This window comes from Symphalangus syndactylus, chromosome 21, assembly GCF_028878055.3.
Source record: "Symphalangus syndactylus isolate Jambi chromosome 21, NHGRI_mSymSyn1-v2.1_pri, whole genome shotgun sequence".
Lineage (NCBI taxonomy): Eukaryota > Metazoa > Chordata > Mammalia > Primates > Hylobatidae > Symphalangus > Symphalangus syndactylus.
In genome coordinates this window covers 22,073,494-22,096,488 of record NC_072443.2, presented here as the reverse complement: position 1 = coordinate 22,096,488, position 22,995 = coordinate 22,073,494, and the positions used below count along the sequence as shown (strand labels likewise).

The 22,995-nt window shown below is 36.1% G+C and overlaps 1 protein-coding gene across 10 annotated transcripts in view; it reads right to left on the bottom strand.

The window, feature by feature from the left end:
* Positions 1 to 18,931, bottom strand: part of ARL6 (ADP ribosylation factor like GTPase 6) — a 38,007-nt gene extending 19,076 nt beyond the window's left edge. For 4 of the 10 annotated variants that reach the window (XM_055259917.2, XM_055259915.2, XM_055259918.2 and 1 more), the window contains exons 1-4: positions 17,161 to 18,931; positions 13,933 to 14,082; positions 1,762 to 1,823; positions 1,297 to 1,365 (exon numbers count right to left, since the gene is read on the bottom strand). In XM_055259917.2, coding sequence (XP_055115892.1) covers positions 1,297 to 1,365; positions 1,762 to 1,823; positions 13,933 to 14,055 — 254 coding nt within the window. In that variant the 5' untranslated portion in view covers positions 14,056 to 14,082; positions 17,161 to 18,931. Of the gene's footprint in view, positions 1 to 1,296; positions 1,366 to 1,761; positions 1,824 to 13,932; positions 14,083 to 16,071; positions 16,171 to 17,160 lie in introns of all 10 variants that reach the window. The other 6 variants (XM_055259916.2, XM_055259919.2, XM_063630583.1 and 3 more) reach the window with 2 other exon arrangements.
* Between the last annotated feature and the right edge of the window lie 4,064 nt (positions 18,932 to 22,995).

Here is a 22,995-nt window from a genome sequence, read left to right as displayed (position 1 = left end):
TTGAATAAATTTCCTCTGGTTCATATCCCAAATATATACCATTTAATGTTTGGTCTCACATTATTAGGAAAGAGTTAATCTAAATCTAAATCTTATCTGGTAAATATCACATACCATTTCAAGGCAGGAGTTCATAATGACAAAATAGAGTTTAGTTAAGAGATAGTGTTTTTAAGTTTCAGACTCTAAAAGTGAATTACATTGCTCTTAAATGAAGTCCTAACAATATTAGAAGCTAATGAATTTATTTTAATACCATATGCAAATCTCCAGAAGGTATAACACATTTGGGTCCTAGTAACTCGACAGCTATTAGTCTGAAGTATAGTCATCCCTCGGAATTGGTGAGGGATTGGTTCCAGGATCCCCTTCAAATACCAAAATCTGCAGATGCTCAAGTCTCTTATATAAAATGGCTTAGTACTTGCATATAACGTATGCAAATTCTTCCATATTCTTTAAGTCACCCGAGATTACTTATAATACCTAATACAGTGCCTACACATGACCTCATTCATATGCTTTCAATATAGTAGTTTGTGCACGGCAATTTAAGTTTTGCTTTTTGGAACTTTATGGCATTTTTTCCCCTAAATATTTTTGATCTACAATTGGTTGAATCCAAGAATGCAGAACCCAAGGACATGAAGGACCAACTGTAAATTAGTGAGCACTTGACTTGCATATGCTGAAAAATAGCTTGTTTCAAATTATTCATAGAACAATGGATCAACTGTTAGGCAACACTGTTATTTTTAACTAAATTTAGTCAATAATATTTACTGGCCTATATGCTAAGCATCATACTAGGTCTTGAAAAAATAATATGAATAATAAATAATCCCTTCCCTTGAGGAGTTCACACTTTCACTGGGGAGGCGGCTATGGTGCATAACTTCAAGACATGGTAAGTATGATTAGAGAGATAGAAATGGACAAAGTGCCATGTGAACAATAAGGACAAAATAACTGGGCAGGACAGCGAAACGTCAGAGGAGAGGACTTTTAGCTGATTTTTAAAGCAAGAATATGTTAACCTTAAACTGAAGTGAAGTAGGATAGAACAGAGTATTAAAAACAGAGAGAATAGTATGTGCAAAGGCCCGAAATCATGAAGGACCTGAAACATTTGACAAACGATGTTGTCTGATTACATATTTTTAAAATTAGGAAATGTTCATAAATTACATGAAAAAAAAAGCCAAACAACTTAGCCATATAATTCTTTGGATTTCTAATCATTATTATTAGTAAAATAAAACCATCTAGTTAAGCAACATTCACAGATGCACTTACTTATAATAGTGTTCCCAGAGATTTCTGTATCTTCCTTGACCTGACATGTCAAACACTGTAAATGACAAACTACAAAAAGAAGCAAAGCATGACTACATTATAAACTAACTAAAGCATAACTTTTACTTAAAATTTTAAATTATTTACAATCAAAGAAATTACCCTTCATATGCAATATTCAACATGGGCCAATTTACAAGTAAAAGTTCTATGAAATAAACGTATTAATATAAACACGATTTTGCAATAAATAACAAAAAATTTCTTTGCTAGTGAAGTTATCAGAGTTTGTCTAAACTCTAAATTCTGAAAAATAAACCAGCCATAGTGGTTAGAAACATGTTAATACCTATGAGATTCTGAAACAACAAATTACTTTACCTAAGGGTAGGAAGAATGACCAGGTAGACCTAATATTGTTATCTTTCACTAGCAACTTTTTTGTTAAGGGACAAAGTGGATTACCTGGATGATTTGAATTTCTCTATGCTGAATCCTATTGTTGGAAGGATATTTTGAGATTGAGCCTTTAAGAGAAAAGACAAAGTTCAGAAATTTACAATTACCAGAGATGAGTTTTCCTCAAGTTAAAGTATCCAGATTTTCAGTTTCTAAAATCTGTCACTGAGGAGATGACAGGATTTAACAAAGTTATAATTTTTTCAATAGGATCACTCTGTGTGAAATCTTTATAGAAGTTTAAGGTTTACTAATTATGAATCTGCATAATATTAATTCACATTTGTGGCTTGTGGCATGTTACCAAGGACATAAGCGTTTTATAAGTGGTTTAATAAGTCACCCTGAGTTCACACGTAGGACTTTCTAATCTTTTTTTTTTTTTTTTTTTTGAGACCGAGTCTCACTCTGTCACCCAGGCTGGAGAGCAGTGGCCCAATCTCGGCTCACTGCAAGCTCCACCTCCCGGCTTCACACCATTCTCCTGCCTCAGCCTCCCGAGTAGCTGGGACTACAGGTGCCTGCCACCATGCCTGGTTAATTTTTTGATTTTTAGTGGAGACAGGGTTTCACCGTGTTAGCCAGCATGGTCTCAATCTCCTAACCTTGTGATCTGCCCGCCTTGGCCTCCCAAAGTGCTGGGATTACAGGAGTGAGCCACCGCACCTGGCATACTTTCTAATCTTTCAACACATACTTATTGAGTTTGTATATGTTCCAGACTGCCCTCATGTGTAGATGGTTCCTGCCTTCATGGAGTTTACAAGCTAGAAGAGATAAATAGAATGCAATTTTGAGCAGAGATAAGTGCAAAAATAAATGTTTTGGGGGTGGGAGGCAACAGAAAGGGGCTGGAAGGTGGCATGGAAGAAAAGTACTCAGGAATGGTCTCTCTGAGGAGGGGACGTCTGACCCAGGAGTAAATGACAGGAGGGGAAGAACCATGACAAGTTATTGACAAAGAACAGTCCAGTCAGAGAAATCTGTCAGTGCAATGATCCTGAGAAGGAAGGAACTTGCCACTGAGGAAATGCAGAAAGCCTAAATGTCTAAAGCGTATCAGGTAAGATAAAGAGTGATATGTTGAGGTAAGAGAGGTAAGGTCTTGAAGGCAATGGTAGGGAATTCTTTGTGGAGAAGAGATTGAAAGTGGGCTAGAGTACAGCAGGAGACATGTTGACAAATCCCATTGACAATTAAAATGTATTATACTAACAATCTAACTTGTTAAATGCCTCCTAGCACTTTTACCAGGAAAACTATTCCTCTGTTTGAATAAAAATATATCTACTTTCTGATCCAGATGCCTAGAAATTATTATTGACTCCTCCCTTTTTTTTACATTCTCTATGTAATCATTCTCTAAGCTTTTTGGTTCTGTCTCACTGACTTAGTTCAGACCCTTATCATTTCTTGCTTTGAATTACTGTACGAGCCTCCTAATTGCTCTTACTTGCCTCTGCTACCTTGAAAAAGTTACTTAATTTTTCTAAGCCTGGTTTTCTCAAATGTGAAATATATTATTATTATCCTTTACTCAGAAACTTATCATGATAACTAAATAAGTTAATGGGTGTAAAATACTCAACACAGTAAATGCTCAACAAATGTCTGATATATTATAATTACATGCTCACTGATTTCAGTCTCATCCCCAATTCTTCCCATATTGTCATTATAACTTTAAAAAAAATTCCCTTTCAGTACATCTTGTTGCTTTTATAAAAAAACAATAGTAAAGGGGAAAATTTTGCCTCACACTATTACATTCACTCTGGTAGTCTACTTCTGGGAAATTTAAATTCAAGGAAAGATAGAAGCTCAAAATCCACTGGAGCTTGGTCACTTTAATAGCATGGTAATGCACTAGTAGAAAGGCCCTGCAGAGCTGCCCTTGTTTTGCCTTTCTGAAGTTTGTTTACTTAGCTTTTTCCTTTTCCTTCTATCCATTCCAAGATCTGATCTAGTATTTTTCCAAAAATATATTTTTGTTTATGTAAGACAAAATTCGTTTCCCGCTACTAAGATTCCTGCCTCATACCTTGGAGTTCCTTCATTTCGGAACAACCTTTGCAATAAGAAGTTTCCTAAGTTTTAATGTTTCCCCAACTTCATTATTTTGATTTTAAGGGCTTTAAATATGCCAATCATGTGAAAAAATCATCAGCTACTACAATGAGGAAAAAGATACCAATAACAAAATAGGAAGCTAAAGTTTAAAGAAGTCTCAAAAAATGTATATTAAAATTGCAACCCTGTCTTCAATGAATTATAATTAGAACATTTCCCTAGCGTCCCCACGATCACCTAACTTCTTCACAGACTCTTTTATTTCCAGAGAAACTTGCTATTTTACTTGTAGGAATAAAATTCATAAATTTTCTTTTCTTTCCATCACTTCAAAAATTCTAGTAGAAAGTAATCAGGAAAAAGAAGAAACTTCACAAATTAATCAGGATAGAACAAGATATGTGAGCAATTGCTTCCAGAATGAAGTGGAACTCATTTTCCTCCAACATATTCCAAAAGATAGTTTACAATATCAATCTCCCTCTGCTCTATCCAAGAACAAATACATTTGGTCATTCTGAAAATTGGACAGGCAATGGCACAAAGTAAACAAAGAGTGTAGGAATTACAGTCAGCCCTCTGTATCTATAGCTTCTAAATCCACAGATTTAGCCAACATGAATTGAAAATGATAATTTAAAAAAGATGACAATACTATTTAACAATAAAAATATTACAAATGTATAAATACAATAAACACTATTTACATACTATTTACATTGTATTAAGGTATTATTGGTAATCTAGAGATGATTTAAGGTATACGGGAGGATGTGCATAAGTTATATGCAAATACTATACCATTTTATATAGGTAGGAGGGTGGAAGGGGGTGGGTGGGAATGTGTGTCCTGGAACAAATCTCCTGTAGTTATTGTATTGCCTTAGTGGAACAAAACATTCTGAGACACTTCAAGGATACACCAACATAAACAGGAACAGAATAAGATTTCTGAGAGAGATCCTATTTGGTTAGTTTCATTAAGTCTGACAAAAATGATATCCTTGGTGGTATCAATCATAATCCCCTGGCCAAAACTAAATATTAAAAAATCATCCATCAATCTACTCATCCAAAGTGCCAAGCATTATTCTAGGTATCTGGGATTCACTGCTGAAGAAGAGAAAAATCTATGCTCGTTTATAATGGGAGAAATTTAATAAGCAAGTTATCAAATAGTTATCAACTGAACAATTTTAGATTGTTTTAAATTTTAAGAATAAGGGTGGTCAGGCACGAAGGCTCACGCCTGTAATCCCAGCACTTTGGGAGGGCAAGGCAGGTGGATCACCTCAGGTTATGAGTTCAAGACCAGCTTGGCCAACATGGCGAAACCTCGTCTCTACTAAAAATACAAAAAAAGTAGTGGGGTGTGGTGGCGCGCGCCTGTAATCCCAGCTACTCAGGAAACTGAGGCAGCAGAATCACTTGAACCCGGGAAATGGAGGCTGCAATGAGCCAAGATTGTACCACTGCACTCCAGCCTGGGCGACAGAGCCAGACCCTGTCTCAAAAATAAATAAATAAATAAATAAATAAACAAAAAGAATAAGGGTAACATCACCAAAATGAAGTAGAAGTAAGAAGCAATTAGGCTTCACTATTTCCCACACAAAACCAAAAACAAATATCCAGTACTAAGATTAGCACAAGTAATATCCCTTAAGAAAGGAAGAAAGGAAAAGAGGAGCTACAAAACAACCAGAGAAAAATTAACTAAATGGCAATAGTAAGTCCTTACCTATCAGTAATAGTATTAAATGTAAATGAACTACATTCTTCAATTAGAAGACACAGAGTGGCCGAATGGATTAAAAAAAAATAAGACCCAACTATGTGCTTTCCACAAAAAACTCATTTCATCTATGAAGATACACACAGGCTGAAAACAAAATGGATAAAGACATTCCATGTAAATGAAAATCAACAAACAGCAGGAGTAGCTATACTCATATCAGATAAAACAGATTACAAGTCAAAGACTATAAGAAGAGACAAAGTAAACCACTATATGAGGAAAAAGGAATAAATTCAGAATGAGAATATAACAATTGTAAATATATGTGCCTCCAACATGGGAACACCGTATATATTAAGCAAACATTAATAGAGCTAAAGGGTGAGAAAGACTGCAATACAATAACAGCAAAGGACTTCAACACCCCATTCTCAGTAATAGATCATTCAGACAGAAAAATCAACAACAAAAGAAATCCAAGTTAAACTGAACTCAAGACCAAATGGATCTAATAAACATTTATGGAACATTCCATCCAACAGCTGCAGAATATATATTATCCTCATAATCAAATGGAACATTCTCCAAAATAGATCATATGTTAGGCAACAAAACAAATCTCAACAAATTTTAAAAGGTAGAGATCATATCAAGTATCTTTTCTAACCACAATGGAATAAAACTAGAAATCAATAATGAGAGGAACTTTGGAAACTATAAAAACACATGGAAATTAACATGCTTCCTAATATTCAATGGGTGAATGAAGAAATTAAGAAGGAAATTCAAAAGTTCTTTGTGATGGTTAACACTGAGTGTCAATTTGATTGGATTGAAGGATGCAAAGTATTGATCCTGGGTGTGTCTGTGAGGGTGCTGCTAAAGGAGATTAACATTTGAGTCAGTGTGCTGGGAACAATCACCTTAATCTGGGTGGGAACAATCTAATCAGCTGCCAGTGTGGCCAGAATACATAAAGCAGGCAAAAAAAACTGAAAAGGCTAGGCTGGCTTAGCCTCCCAGCCTACATCTTTCTACCATACTGGATGCTTCCTGCCCTTGAACATCAGACTTCAAGTTCTTCAGTTTTGGGACTCGGACTGGTTTCTTTGCTCCTCAGCTTGCAGATGTTGTATTGTGGGACTCTGTGATCATGTGAGTTAATACTACTTAATAAACTCCCCTTTATATGTATATCTAGCTATCCTATTAGTTCTGTCCTTCTAGAGAACCCTGACTAATACAGATTTTGGTACCAGGAGTGGTTCTAGAGGAACAGAATATTAAAGATGGAGTTCTTTCATTGGTTTTGGGGTTTCTGGAGTCGGCTACTTAGTATGATTAGACCCCAAAATGCTAAGGACTCTACTTTTAATAGTATGGAGAACACTGATAGTCCTTGGCGCAAACTGTTTAGAGAGTTATGCAAAATAAATGCATTTGATACTCTTGATTCACTGCTCGTGAGAGGTAAGGAGTTTAGTTACTCTATACATAATACCTTTGACTATATGTGGAGAACCAAGGAACATAATGAAGTTGGTTGGTTGCTCTTAAGTTCACTGGACAAAGTAATGAAAGAAAATTATGAACTCAGGGATTGTAACTCCCGGCTTCAGAGGCACATACTGAGCCTCAAAGCTGCTAAGCTTGCCCTGAATGACAGCCTTATGTCCTGTAGAGAAAGAGCTGAAATTGTGGAAAAACAGGCACAAGTTCTCATATCAGTTGCTGACCCGCAATGAAAGGTGTATGCACAGCCTCACCAGGTGCCTACTGTTAAAGTGAGGGCACTGATTGGAAAAGAATGGGACTCTGCAACTTGGAATGGGGATGTGTGGGAGGACCCTGACGAAGCTGGGGACACCAAGCTTGTAAACTCTGATGAACCTTGTTTTGCCAGAAGAAACAGCTTCCCCATTCCCAGTAGTGGCAACATCCCCTCCCCCACCCATGCTGTCATCAGCCTTTCCACCTTTGTCTGAGGAGATAAACCCTGCGCTGCCTGGGACAACAGTGATGGCCTCCCCTGAGGCAGTTGCCAGGCAAGATAATGTTGATTCTCCTCAATACCCCCGCCTGCTTCTAGACCTATAACTAAAGTCCCGGGGGGCCCCTAGAGGTAAGGTTGAGAGTGTGATCCATGAGGTGGTGCACTACACTCAAAAATAACTGCTTGAGTTTTCTAATTTATATAAACAGTAATCTGGAGAACAGGCTCCTCCCACCTTTAAGTCAACAACAAGCTAAGAAGGGAGTTACGGTGTTGGCTGGGGTGACTGTCCGGGACTATCAAGATGAAACAGACTATCACTCCACAACAGAGGTAAGGAAGAGTATGTATGGAATATAGGAGATCCATTAGGGCGTTTCTTCGTATTACCATGCCCTGTGATTAAGGTCAATGGGAAACTACAATAGCCCAATCCGGCAGGACTACATATGGACCAGACCCTCCAGGAATGAAGGTTTGAGTTACTCTACCAGGAAAAACAAACAAACAAACAAACAAAAAACAGCACCTGCTGAGGTGCTTGCTGAAGGCACTTGCTGAAGGCAAAGGGAATACAGAATAGGTAGTAGAAGAAGGTAGTCATCAATACCAGCTGTGACCACGTGACCAGTTACAGAAACAAAGACTGTAACTGCCATGAGTATTTCCTCCTTTTCTTAAAAACATGTTTGTGCACATATAAACTTGTACTATGAAAATATATTCATTTTATTTTCTTTTTCCTTTATCATGTGACATAAGATTTATTAACTTCATTTCAGCGTTTAAATACTGTTGACTTTATGTAATAGCATTTGGGTTGGGGATTGGTATATTTCCGGTTGTACAAAGGATAGTTGTATTATGTTAGGCATAATTATGACCTTATTATTGTCCTTATTTGAACATTATGTATGATCTCAGGAGATGTGTATTGACAAGGGGTGGACTTGTGATGGTTAATACTGAGTGTCAACTTGATTGGATTGAGTGATACAAAGTATTGATCCTGGGTGTGTCTGTGAGGGTGCTGCCAAAGGAGATTAATATTTAAGTCAGTGGGCTGGGAAAGGCAGACCCACTCTTAATCTGGCTGAGTACCATCTAATCAGCTGCCAGTGTGGCCAGAATATAGAGAGCAGGCCGAAAAATGTGAAAAGGCTAAACTGGCTTAGCCTCCCAGCCTACATCTTTCTCCCATGCTGGATGCTTCCTGTCCTTGAACATCGGACTCCAAGTTCTTCAGTTTTGTGACTCAGACTGGCTTCCTTGCTCCTCAGCCTGCAGACAGACTATTGTGGAGCCTTGTGACTGTGTGAGTTAATACTACTTAAGAAACTCCCCTTTATATATATCTATCCTATTAGTTCTGTCCCTCTAGAGAACCCTGACTAATACATTCTTAAATGAAAAGGGAAATACAACATACCAAAATCTATGGATACTGCAAAACCAGTACTAACCAAGAAGTTTATAGCAATAAACACATACATCAAAAAAGTAGCAGCCAGGCGTGGTGGCTCACACCCATAATTCCAGCACTTTGGGAGGCCGAGGTGGGCAGATCATCAGAGGTTGGGAGTTTGAGACCAGCCTGACCAACATGGAGAAACCCCATCTCTACTAAGAATACAAAATTAGCAGGGCGTGGTGGTGCATGCCTGTAATCCCAGCTGCTCAGGAGGCTGAGGCAGGAGAATCGCTTGAACCCAGGAGGCAGAGGTTGTGGTGAGCCAAGATCACACCATTGCACTCCAGCCTGGGCGACAAGTGCGAAACTCCATATCAAAAAAAAAAAAAAAAAAAAGTAGCAAGCCTTCAAATAACCCAATGATGCACCTCGAACAACCAGAAAAGGAAGAACAAATCTAACCCAAAATTCGTAGAAGGAAATAAATAAAGATCATAACAAAAATAAGTGAAAGTGAGACTAAAAACATACAAAAGATCAAAGAATCAAAAAGTTGGCTTTTTGAAATTATAAAATTGAGAAGACATTACATAAACTAGGAAAAAAAAAGAGGATCCAAATAAATGAAATTAGAACTTAAGAATGAGAAATAACAACTGATACCACAGAAATACAAGGGATTATTAGAGATTATTATGAAAAACTACATGCCAACAAATAGGATAACATAGAAGTGGATAAATTCCTGGACACATTCAACCTACTGAGATTGAACTATGGAAAAATAAAATACCTTAACAGGCCAATAATGAGTAAGGAGATCAAAGCACTAATATAAAGTCTCCCATTAAAGAAAATATTAGGACCTGATGGCTTCACTATGGAATTCTACCAAACATTTAAAAAACAAATACTAATTCAACTTAAACGATCCCAAAAAGTAAAGAGAAGGAAACACTTTCAAACTCATTTTCCAAAGCTGGCATTAATCCGACACCAAAACTAGTCAGGAACACAATGATAAAGAAAACTACAGGACAATATCCCTGATGAACATAGATGCAAAAATCTTCAACAAAATGCTAGCAAACTGAATCTAACAACCTATTAAAAAGTTCATTCACCATGATAAGTAGGATTCATCCCAGGGATGCAAGGATGGTTCAACATACACAAATCAGTATATGAGCCCATAAGATTAATAATATCAAGGACAAAACCACACGATCATTTAAATAGATGTTGAAAAAACTTTTGATAAAATTCAACATCTCTTTATGACAAAAACTCTCAACAAATCAGATTAGAAGAACCATACCTCAAAACAATAAAGGCCAAATAAATGACAAAACCATGGCTAATATACTAATTATACTGGTGGAGCTAATATACTGAATTGGAGAAAAACTAAAAGCCTTTCCTCTAAACCTGGAACAAGACAAGGATGTTCATTTTCACCACTTTTACTGAAAAACAATACTAGAAGTTGCAGCCAGAGCAATTAGGCAAGAAAAATGAAGGTCATCAGTATTGGAAAGAAATAACTCAAATTATCCTTGTTTGAAGATGACGTGTTCTTATATTTAGAAAAACCTGAAGACTCTACCAAAAATACTGTTAGAACTGATAAAGAGATTCAGTTGTTTCAGGATACAAAAGTCCACATATAAAAATCAGTAGCATTTATATACACCAAGAACAAACAATCTGAAAATGAAATCAAGAAAGTAATCCCATATATAATAGTTACAAAAAATATAAAATACTCAAGAATAAATCCAACCAAAGATCTCTACAATTAAAACTATAAAATACTGATAAAAGAAATTGAAGAGGACACAAAAAACATGAAAGGCTACTCTATCTATGCTCATGGATTGAAAGAATTATCACTGTTAAAATATCTATACTACCTGAAGAGATTAACAGAGTCAATGCAATCCCTATCAAAATACCAATAACATTCACAGAAATAGAAAAAGAATCCTAAAATTTATATGAAACCATAAAAGACCCCAAATAGCCAAAATAATCCTGAGCAAAAAGTACAAAGTTGGAGGTACCACACTATCTGACTTCAAACTATACTACAAAGCCATGATAACCAAAACAGCATAGTTCTGGCATAAACACACACGTAGACCAACAGAAGAGAACAGAGAAGCCAGAAATAAATCCATGTATTTACATCCAACTCATTTTCCAAAAAGACATCCAAGAACATACATTGGGAAAGGATAGTCTTATGATGCTGGAACACTGGATAACCACATGTAGAAGACTGAAACTAGACCCCTATCTCCCACCATATACAAAAGTCAAATAAAGATGGATTAAAGACTTAAATCTAAGACCCAAAACTATCAAAGTACTAGGAGAAAACACAGGGAAAATGCTTCAGGACACTGATCCGGGCAGTAAGACCTTAGAAGCAAAAATAGACAAATGGGACTATATCAAGCTACAAAGCTTCTACACAGCAAAGGAAACAATCAACAAAGTGAAGAGATAATCTACAGAATTACAGAAAATATTTACATAATATCCACTCAACAAAGGATTAATAACCAGAATACAGAAGGTACTCAATTCAGTAGCAAGGAAAAACAAAAAACAAAACACAAAAAATCTGACTAAAAAAATGGGCAAAAGATCTGAATACACATTTCTCAAAAGAATACAGACAAATGGCCAACAGGCATATGAAAAAAATGCTCAACATTAATCATCAGGAAAATATATATCAAACAACGGATATTATTTCACTCCAGTTAAAATGGCCTTAATCAAAAAAGGCGGAAAAATAATGAATGCTATTGAAGATGTGGAAAAGGGGGAACTCTCGTAGATTTTTGGTAGGAATGCAAATTAGTGTAGCCACTATGGAAAACAGTATGGTGTTTCCTCATGAAACTAAAAATAGAACTCCCATATGAGCTAGCAATCCCACAACACTTGCTCCCTTCCTACACCAAGCTTGAGAAGAGTCTCTTGTAAGCTTACATCCACTACTAGAACATTATTTTTAAGGAATTAAATAAGTACAGAAATATACAATGCTCTGATAGGAAATGCCTTGCAAAAAAATAGTGCCCATCTCATTTTATAGTAAAATTGTCTCATTTTTGTGGATAAAATCAGTTTGTTTTTTTTTTGGATATATCCAAAAAAATGGAAATCAACGTATCAAAGAGATACCTGCACTCCCAAGTTTATAGCACCATTATTCACAATAGCCAAGATATGGAACACACGTTTGTCCATCAATGGATGTATGGATAATGAAAATTTGGTACATATACATAATGAAATATTATTCAGCCATAAAAAAGACTGAAATCCTGTCATTTGCAGCAATATGGAGAGAACTGAAGGTCATTAAGTTAAGTGAAATAAGCCAGGTCCAGAAAGACAAGTATCACATGTTCTCACTTGTTTGTGGGATCTAAAAAAGTAGATCTCATAGAGACATAGAGTAGGTGGTTACCAGAGGCTGGGAAGGGTAGTGGGGAGAGAGGGGTGGAGACAGGTTCATTAATAGGTATAAAAATACAGTTAGATAAAGGAATAAGACTTAGTGTTTGATAATTCAGTAGGGTGACTATAGTTAACAATAATTTACTATATATTTCAAAATAGCCAGAAAAGAAGAATTAGAATGTTCTACATGTAAAAAAGATAAATGTTTGAGGTGATGGATATCCCAGTGACTCTGTTATTATGCATTGTATGCATGTATCAAACTATCACATGTAACCCCTAAATTTGTATCAATAAAAAATGATACAAAAACTGGATGATGTGACAACGCGAGCATGCATATCGGGGAGTGGAATAAAGATTGAAATTTTTGAAAAAGGTATCTAGATTCTATCTCTAAAAAAATGATAGCTAAGACTAGATTCTTGAAAAAAGCAATTAGGTTAAAATGTCCTCCCTCTCTCCCTATTCAGTTTAGAAATGCCAGCAACCTCAGTACATTAACAATAAATAAACATAAAGATAGCTTAATATGAAAAACTAGTTTGTGTCCAGGAAAGAATTACTTATCTAGAAACTGATTTTATCCACAAAAATGAGACAATTTTACTATAAAATGAGATGAGCACTATTTTTTTGCAAGGCATTTCCTATCAGAGCATTGTATATTTCTGTACTTATTTTATTTAATTCCTTAAAAATAATGTTCTAGTAGTGGACGTAAGCTTACAAGAGACTCTTCTCAAGCCTGGTGTAGGAAGGGAGCAAGTGTTGTGCCTATATCTATAACTGAGTGACAGAGGTTTGAAACCCTTTGAGAAGTCCCATTTCAAGTGGCTCCTTGGCTGTTACCATTACCATAAAAAGAAAACAAAGCAAAGCCAATCACTTCTCTCTGGACCTGGAGGTCAGTTTTTCTGATAAGGCAGGAGAGTTGTCTAAACATAAAGGCTCAGGAATTGGTGCCAGATATTAGGAAAGCACTATTAGATATGCAGCAGACTTTAACTTTAACTTATACATCACATGTTAAATGTGCTAGCTTTATATATATTTCAGTTATTACGATATGTCCATACAGTTGTTGCTTAAAATCATCTTGCTATTACTAATATGCATACTATACTTTCAAAAATTGTCTAATTATCCATAGAACCTATAAAAATGTTTCACCTTTCTCTTTGTTTTGCTCCTCCTGTAAGGAGGAAACTAAAAAGAAGGCAATGATATCTAAAAGTAAACTCAGTAAATTTGTGAAGATCTTTTGAAAGAAAAGACATTTGAAAATAATATTCCAGTTTAATAATTAAAATTTACTGTATAAAATATACTGCAAACTATGGCTGAGGATACTTAAAGGTACTGAAAGGTTAACAGAATATCTTAATGTGATTATATATGGTTTTAATGTCATAAAACATAATTCTGCACATTAATTTTCTTTAGTAGCAGAAAATACATAAAGCATCTAACAAAGATACTTACATTTGAAGGTTTAAGTTTGTTAATGATCGTCGTTTTGCCACTATTATCTAGCCCAAGGCACAAAACATGAACCTCCTTCTTCTTCAGGCCAAGCAAGACTGAAAGTCTGTCTAGCAATCCCATAATGTGATTCAAATATTTACAAACCAGCTGCAATTAAGAAAAAATAAAGTATTACCCAAAGGCACCTTAAGTTATGGAAAATATTGGTACGTGTATTTAAAAAAGGTAATAATTTAAATACACATAATAATAGTGTGAAAACTATGTCAGTGTAGCTTTGCACTTAGTAAACACAGTGTAAGCTGATTACCAGAAAGGAGCCTTAACTGACACGCAGATTTGCAGCTTGTAACAGGTGGCAACACAGAGCAATGCCTTGGAAATAACAACATTTCTCTCTGTAATTTATAATATTTAAGAATAAAACATGGTCAGCCTCAGTATCATTTGGAGTCTGCGAATTGTGATACTTGAAAATATGGAATAATTAGGCCGTAGCCTTTCCAGAAAATCTGAAGCAATGAATGGGCAATGGGGTTCATGTATTCTGATGCTGAAACTCAGAAAGTAGAAGGCAGACCTGAAAAGCAGACAGATTTTGAGATTTTGGTGATATCACTTAAGCCACTGTTAAATCTTTATCAGAAGCCAGCCCCATTGTTATATTTTGTAATATGAAGTTACAATAAATTCACTTTTTTTTTGCTTGCTTGGTTATTTCCAGTTTAAGTAGGGTTTTCTGTCAGTAAAAGCAAAGAATCCTGAAATACTTATCCTTATTTCCCCTTATTCTACACATACATCTTTGTAAGTCACCACAAATCCCTTTGTGAAGAAGGTTATGCATAAATACACGCACGCATTCAACTTGTCGAACCTTACTAAATATGTTTTTTAACTGTTATCGGAAACATCCTACTAAGTGCTATTTTAAAAGAACTTTATCATATTAGTATAGGATAAGGAAGTAAATACTGATTGTAGATTTTTATTTAGTTTTTTAAATATCTTAAAAATTTCTTTGTTAACTTGTCCCTAAAGTGTTCATTTTGCTTGTTCAATTGTATTGATTCTTTGAAAAAAAAAATCTTTCTAATGCAAACTTAAAAAAAAAAAACTATCAGCAGTCCAAAAATAGAAGTATTTGGAAGTCAAATAAAACTGCTGTGTACATAAAACTTGCTATGTGGTAACTTTATGGCTGTTTATATTCATCTAAGGTACTGTTAAACTTACACTTCAGGTCTCCAAACTAAACTTTTCAAAGGAGCTCACTTTGGGTCCATTGCTCCCCAAACCGTTACTTTGTGGTAGAAGGACAGGGAGCTAGATCCCCTTTTCCAGCCCCCAACCGCTGCAGGAACTGCTACAATATATCTGTGTACCAAATATTTCTCATTACTCACCAACATTAGTTCTCTAATGTTTTTATTCTCATTAAATTGACTTATTCTCATCTCCATCTAAGGTTGCATAAGCAACCTGTCATATTACAGTTTCTTCAATACTTTTTATTCCATACAATTTCAGGCAAGGCCATACCTTGAAGGATGTGAGCCTGCAGCAACTTTATCAATAAGAGGCTTCCAAGACAACTGTATCTAAAAGCAGGTTGCAAAGTCAACATTTTGCTTAAGTCTTTGGGATATGATTATGCGTAGAAATTTCAAAACTGAATTTCAGTGATGTGTAGAGAAGAGATGGAACAGTGCCATGCCAAAAGGTGAGGCCTATTACAGAACCACGTTTGTCTTTCCCCAAGGACGAGTTTGACCTCAGGTACTTCCACTTGCGCCACTTCAATCTACTTTTCTCCTTGTATAAGATTCAAATCTTATTCAGTCCATTTCTTTAAATTACAGCTTAAGGACTAGCATTTGTAAAATCTATTTTAAATTAACCTTCTGATGTCATGAAGCAATTCACACATACCATTTGATGTCAAAGTAAATTTGCTATTACTCACTTTATTTACTGCATAAACATATTGATATAAACTCTTATATCTTGTTCTCCATTTCATACAATTTAGAACTTATGTTTAAAAAACTTCTCACATTTTCCCCCTTTTAAGCATCTACTATAAAGCACTGAGTGTTTAAAGCCTGATGCTTGAATATTCGTTTTTCACAGTACCTTGTATTGTGACTTTCCAGCACTTTTCCATGGATTATCACTTGATACTTGTTACTGAAATATTTTGGGACACAGAATTTAGAAGAGCAGGCAGTTTTTCTAAAAGAGGTAATCACATTTATTGAAATTGCTTTATAAACAACTATCATAGAGCCTTTAAACTTCTACGTTTCAAGTAGTTATAGTTTTCCTTCCATAAGTTGACTTTCTGCATGCATAAATAAAAGATAACTGAAGCCAGTCAACATTTATTAATCGTGTCTTCAGTGTGCAGCGAGAGATACAACTGTTTTCTGCAGCTTCCTACTCTGATAGCCATGATTCTCAACCCTGGCTGCACTCTGAAATCAATTGCTGAATCCGAATTTTTGAAAATGAGATCAGGGCATCTGTGGTTTTAAAAGCTACCCAGTGTTTCTGATGTGAAGTTACTATTGAGAACTACTGGCTTTCAGAATAAAGCCAGTAGTTTCAAACTTCCAAGCATAGCTTTTAAGGTTGTTCACAATCTGGCTCCAATCTTCCTTTCTTGTTTCTTATCTTACTGTAACCCTCTCTTTGCATACCAGCCAAATTCTCTTGGTTATTGTCTGACAGACTGTTTCCTAAAGGATTACATATTGCCAGAGAAGTCCAGAAGAATTAGGATGTTATCCACAGTTAACCGCTTAGAGGGTAAGCTGCAGAGACAGAGTGGTGGCCCAGAGAAAACACCACGAATGATACTTAGTAAACTCTGTAAAGCGTTTGATTGAAATGTTGCCTACTTTTATTACCCCAAATAAACATTCTTATTCGGCTTTCAGTTTTTGATGATAGAATTTAAATTACACTTACACACATACACACACACACACCCCAAATACAGAGGTCTAAGTAGAGCACTGCTAAAACCCATCAACCAAACATTCGTCCAAACCAGTTTAGTAAGTTTTCTAGGGCCTCTAACTCACCTTCTTTTCTACTTCTCATACATTAGCAACATCTACACGCGTGGGGTGAAAAACATGGGAAAGACCAAAGAGGAATTCTAAAACTGACGGGCACAGAGGGTGGCGCTGGCTTTAAAAACCGGGGTTGAGGAGATACCTGGTTTTTGAGGTTAGTCCGGAGGGCGCAGGAGCTGGCAACAGGAATGGACGCACTCGTATCGGTCTCCGGGATGGAAGTCTGATGCGAGGGTCCCTCAGCCTTCTTCTCTATGCCTATATGGGAAGGATGCCTGGTAATGAGCAAAGCCGTCTCTAGAAGTTGGGAAAACCGGCAGCCTCTGCAGCAGTCTGTGCATCAGTCGCTGAGCAGGCGCCTTGGCAGGCACCGTTCCCTTGACAACAGGAGCTTCTTCCGGTCCTGAAGCCACGCCTCCCAGGGGGGTCCTGGCGATTCAGCCGTTGTGTTGTAGCTTCTGGGATTGAAGAGCTCCGGGAAAAGGCCAGAGGCGCGCCGAGGAACTATACATTGAAGAAAAATGTGTGCACAGGTAGCAGGGTGAGCTGCCTATTTCCTGCGAGGAGCCGTGCAGTTCCCGGCGTAGCATCATGGGAGTTGTAGGGGCGCGCACAGCTTTCTGGGAAGCGTTTGGCGTTCGCGTGTGCTGCGTGTGCGTCGCTCGGCCCTGGTCCTCCTGGGGATCCAAGAGTCTGGCGCTGGGTGTGGCGCGGAGAGCGTCGTTACCGGGCAGCAGCCTAGCGTGGTGGCAACGACTGCTAGACGATACTGTCCCCCCTGGGGCAAGAAGTGCGCCGGAGTTCCCCAGTTGCCCATCGCACCGACTCTCCTCTGGGTTCTGATAGGCCTCCCACCCCGAGTCCCTGTAGAGGTAAAACTGTTAATACAGGAAGGTAGAGGGGAGAACTGGTGTAAAAAGTCAAAAGGTGTTATTCGGCTAAGAAAGTATGCCCGTACCCCTGCTTCTTAGTTGTCTGGTCTCCCGAAGATATTTCTACCAGGCATAATCTCCTGTGAGTAGATTACAGTCGCCAGAATCAAATCGGCAGGTGGTCAGGAAAGGTATTAATAGTCAATAGTTAAAGTTGACCACCTTCTTAAATTGCACTTGGATTTTATAGTCATAGTCACAAATGGTCTTCAAATAGAAAATATTTAGGCATACCCTCCCCCACATCTTTTATTACTGCGTTTTCCAACGGACACATTACAGATGCAGTCATTTTAAAGATGTAGCCTTTCAATCTGCCCAACTCCACTAACCTCACCCCCAGTGAATGGCCTCATTCTTCAAATACGGGTTTGTATGTCTTCATTTTTTTTTTTTTTTGCCATGGGTGTAGGATTTCCGACCCCCTGCCCCCCACCGCGCGACCCTTTTCAACTAGCTAGTATTATGTTTACTGCACTGCCTGTTCTTTGGCCTGTCAATTCATTTGGCCTATTAAATAGACTAGGAGAGTGCAAAAAGAGACTAGAAGGAATTATTTCAAAGTAATATGGTAGGGGGGATGGTTGTAAGCGTGTGATTATGGGGTGATTTATCTTTTGTCACTTCTCCAAATTTCCAAACGTAATTGTCATTTTTACAGCAAAAAAACAAAAGCGGCTCTGGATTAGTGATTCTTGTTGAAAGACAAAAACAAAACAAAGACCCTATGGATGCATATCAACATATAAATGTCCTTGTAAAAATGGAGTATGGAAATACATTCTTTCTTACTGTGTGGTCTTAGCCCAATTTACCCTTCTCCGTGCTTCTATCCTCACCTTCAAAAATATAGTATTTATCTTATCTGGTAGTTCTGAGTATTAAAGATAACAGAAATACAAATGTTTGGCACATATTTATTGTTCAATAAATAATGTCCTGTCTTCTTTTGTCTTGAGATTTTTATTGTATAAACAAAATTGACCCAAACCCTAACTGTGGTGGTTCTTTTAACTTCTGAACTTCTGATCGTGAATGCATTGACAGGGAGGTGTTGAACACTTTTCTGTGTGCCTGGGTGTTGTGACTCACTTTTAAGAGATGGAAGCTAATGTGCTTGCTGCCAAAATATAACATTTTTTTTTCTTAGCGATAGGCAGAAATGTTATATTTCAGAAAACTTTCATGGACAGACTCAATTTTTCCTGCTGGAGTTGATATTTTCCGCCTCTAGGTTGAGTGCATCTCTCTTTTGGCTTAATATAAAACATTTGGTGAAAACTGGAAATAAAATGGACATATTGAGTATCCAACTTTTCAGGAAACTAAGGCAGATAGATAATTCTTTTACAAAAATGTAGCTAGTCAAATCGTTATCTTAGATAAGTATAGTTGATAGATGGCTTATTACTAGAGATAAATGTTATGAAATAAAGCAGTTAAATAATCTAGAAAAAAATGTTAGCCTTGAAAATATTAACCTTAAAAAAACATAAAGGCTGCCAGGCCCAGTGTCTCACGCCTGTAATCCCAGCACTTTGGGAGGCTGAGGCAGGTGGATCACGAGGTCAGGAGTTCAAGACTAGCCTGGCCAACATGGTGAAACCCCATCTCTACTAAAGATACAAAAATTAGCCGGGTGTGATGGCAAGTTCCTGAAATCCCAGCTACTCAGAAGGCTGAGGCAGGAGAATCGCTTGAACCGGGGAGGCAGAGATTGCAGTGAGCTGAGATTGTGCCATTGCACTCTGGCCTGGGCAAAAGGGTGAGGCCCTGCACTCAAAAACAAAACAAAACAAAAAACATAAAGGCTGGGCACAGTGGCTCACACTGTAATCCCACCACTTTGGGAGGCTAAGTAAGGCAGGAAGATCTCTGGAGGCCAGAGGTTGGAGACCCCATCTCTATTAAAAATAAATACATATAAATATTTCATATGGTTGAATCTGCTGTTTTGGTGCTTTGTCAACCGAAACTCCTCTCACGAGTACATTCAGAGGCTGAGATACAATTGTTCCGCTTGATTTAAGAAGTTAGTTTGACTCTTTTTATTTTATGATGACAATAACAAGCTTTAAAAATGCTATGTGATTTTCTTAAAGCCACTTAAGATAACCATAACAGAAGATAATTTTAGGTACCTTCTCACCAGTTTTAATTTCATACTGGTTTTTAGAACTGTAGTAAGAAAATTATAAAAAAGAAAAGAGTCAGATACAATGAACACAGCACTGTTCTGATTAATTCAGGATACTTTAGCGTTATTTTCTCACCAGCAACTTTTAAAAGAATATAGATAATCCCTGATTTATAACTTACTGCAAGTTTTTGGTGTAAACTTTGTTTCAACAGTTGATGTTATGTGTGTTTCAACAGTTGTGTTTCAACAGCTGTGTTTCAACAGTTGATGTTATGTGTACCCTTTTTTCATCTGCAATTTCTGTGCAGTACTGCCTCTGCAATGAACACTTTAATTTACTTGAATCTCACAAAATATTTTCCAATATAAAATCGCTACAAAAATATTTACTAGTTTTTTATAGTGATTTCTGTGAATTTATGTCTAAACCTAATGACATTATTTAAAAAATTTACAACTATGATTTTGCATCCAGAATTACTAAATTATCTAAAGAGCATCTAGATTTATTAGACCAAAAAATAAATTGCATTAAATCTACATAAATACAACAATACAAAAAAGTCACAAATTCAACCACCAAAACTGTAACTTTTATTTGCCAATAGATATTTTAATAAACAGGCTTACTCCATCTGTAAGACCCTGATAATGCCTCTTAGGAAATCATAGAAAAATAAAATACAATAATTAGTAATTTGTACCTTGTACAAAAATCTTATGTTGCTCAGCAGGTAGTTTGCTAAACAGCATATTCTTTCAGCAAATAGATGACATATGTTATGCAATTCACCACAAACAACCCCTCATATTGAGAGCTGAGCATTCTATAACACTATTAACTTGTAAGCATGCCAGCACATGAAAATTTACATGGCAAGTTATAATATTATAGTAGATTTTTGTAAGATAAAAATAGTACCACCTTCAAATAAGTCTGGACTACTTCACTGCTATAGTAAAGTAGATAATAGGTAGGATTGCAGTTCAATTGTTAACACCTTTTTACTTTGTTTATCGCTCTACCATATTGTGATTACAACCAGAAAAGAGAATGTAGGCTGTCTCAGGAACCTGAGTGGAAGGCATATATTGAAGCTTTAAATGGTGATAGAATACTAAAGAGAAAAACATAAAACAGTGCTATACTTCCCTATTTTCATAGATAAGTCTTTTTCCCCTTTTGTAAGAGCAGATGGGTACAGAGTTAAATCCTTAATTAATAATAAATATCTTCATGACAAGTTACAAAGATGCTTTAAAAATCATATTTGTATTTATAGGGAGGGAAACTTTTTAGCTGTCGTATTTTATTAGTCAAATATAGCTCTATGAGGGATTAAATATCTCAACCTAGACATGTTATCTAGGTATTTTATATAAATATGCCATTTAGTTTTCATATACTTCAGGATTTGTGCTACAAAGATTTTATAACATTTTCAGTGCACTGCAATTGTTGATATCATCTATCATTTAAAATTTGATGCGGCCATTTAAAATTTAAAGTGTTTAATCAAATACATATTTATATGTACATCTATATCTTTATATTTTTGGCTATGCTAGAACAGCAAAAAATGGAGAGCAATCTCGTTCCATTATTCACAATCTAATTTCACATCAAATCCAAATAATAATGCATATTTAAATTCCAACATATTGAATTACATACAACCTAGAGAGATATATATACACACATACACACATACATATGTGTATATATATATGGTATATATATATATATACACACACATATATATGGTATATATATATATATATACACATATATATGGTATATATATACATATATATACCATATATATGTGTATATATATATATATATCTTCAGAAACAAAGCACCAAGCACAATTAAAAGATCACATTCTTCCTATAGGATAGAGGGGCACAATGAACAACCAACCATATTGCCTATGTGTTTTCCGTAAACGACAGAAGGCATTGTTTTCCTATATGAAAACAAAATAATTTTTACTAAAAGATTAGCTCCTGTTTGTCTTTTATTTTAAAATTTACATGGGACTTCAATACCCTCCCAAATCGTGTTTGAAAAAAATGACAGGTTGATTATGCAATATACATCTTTCAGGATTAAGCTAATTTTAATTTTGATAGGCTTTGAATTATAATAGATTAGCTACAAAATATTTCTGCCTTTTAATCTGTAATAGATGAAAATAAGGAAAACAGTATTTATGGCACTGAGAAGTTCTCAATCTCTACATTATGGAAAGGACTCTTACCAGAGTCCTTGGAAACCACAGAATTCAAAGTTTCAGGTCTTCCAATAAGATGTCTCAAAAATATTTAGTAAAGATGCCTTTAACATATTTCATCAAATATATATTCACTTTCCTATTATCCAACTACTTAAATGTGTCTCTTCCAAACTATACGCCCTTCCCATCCTCCATATTGGCTTTTATCTCATTCTTGGTAAAATTAAAAAAAACTTACATAGTGACATCCTTCCCTTTCTACCACAAATACACCAACCTATCTGCACATTACGCATTCTGCCTTCCTTTCATTGGAGTTCTATATTCCAGCACCTATCAAAAATTAACCTCCCTACTTATGCTTTAAATTGCAACCCCTCTAGCTCTCAAGGCCTTTGTTACAATTATCATCTCTTGCATAATCAGTTTTCCCCTGTCTGCCAAGTAATTTTCATTAGTAGATAAATATGCTCTAGCATCCTTAAAAAACAAAACAATTCCTTGACTTCCTTTCTCCAGCTATTATCCTGTTTCTCTTGCTCCCTTTACATCAAAGCTTTTTGAGAGAGTTGTTTATAGATAGTGATTTTGCCTCCTTCCCTTACATCTCGCCTTAATCCATGTCAGTTAGGATTTGACTCCACTATTTCATAGTTGATAGTTGA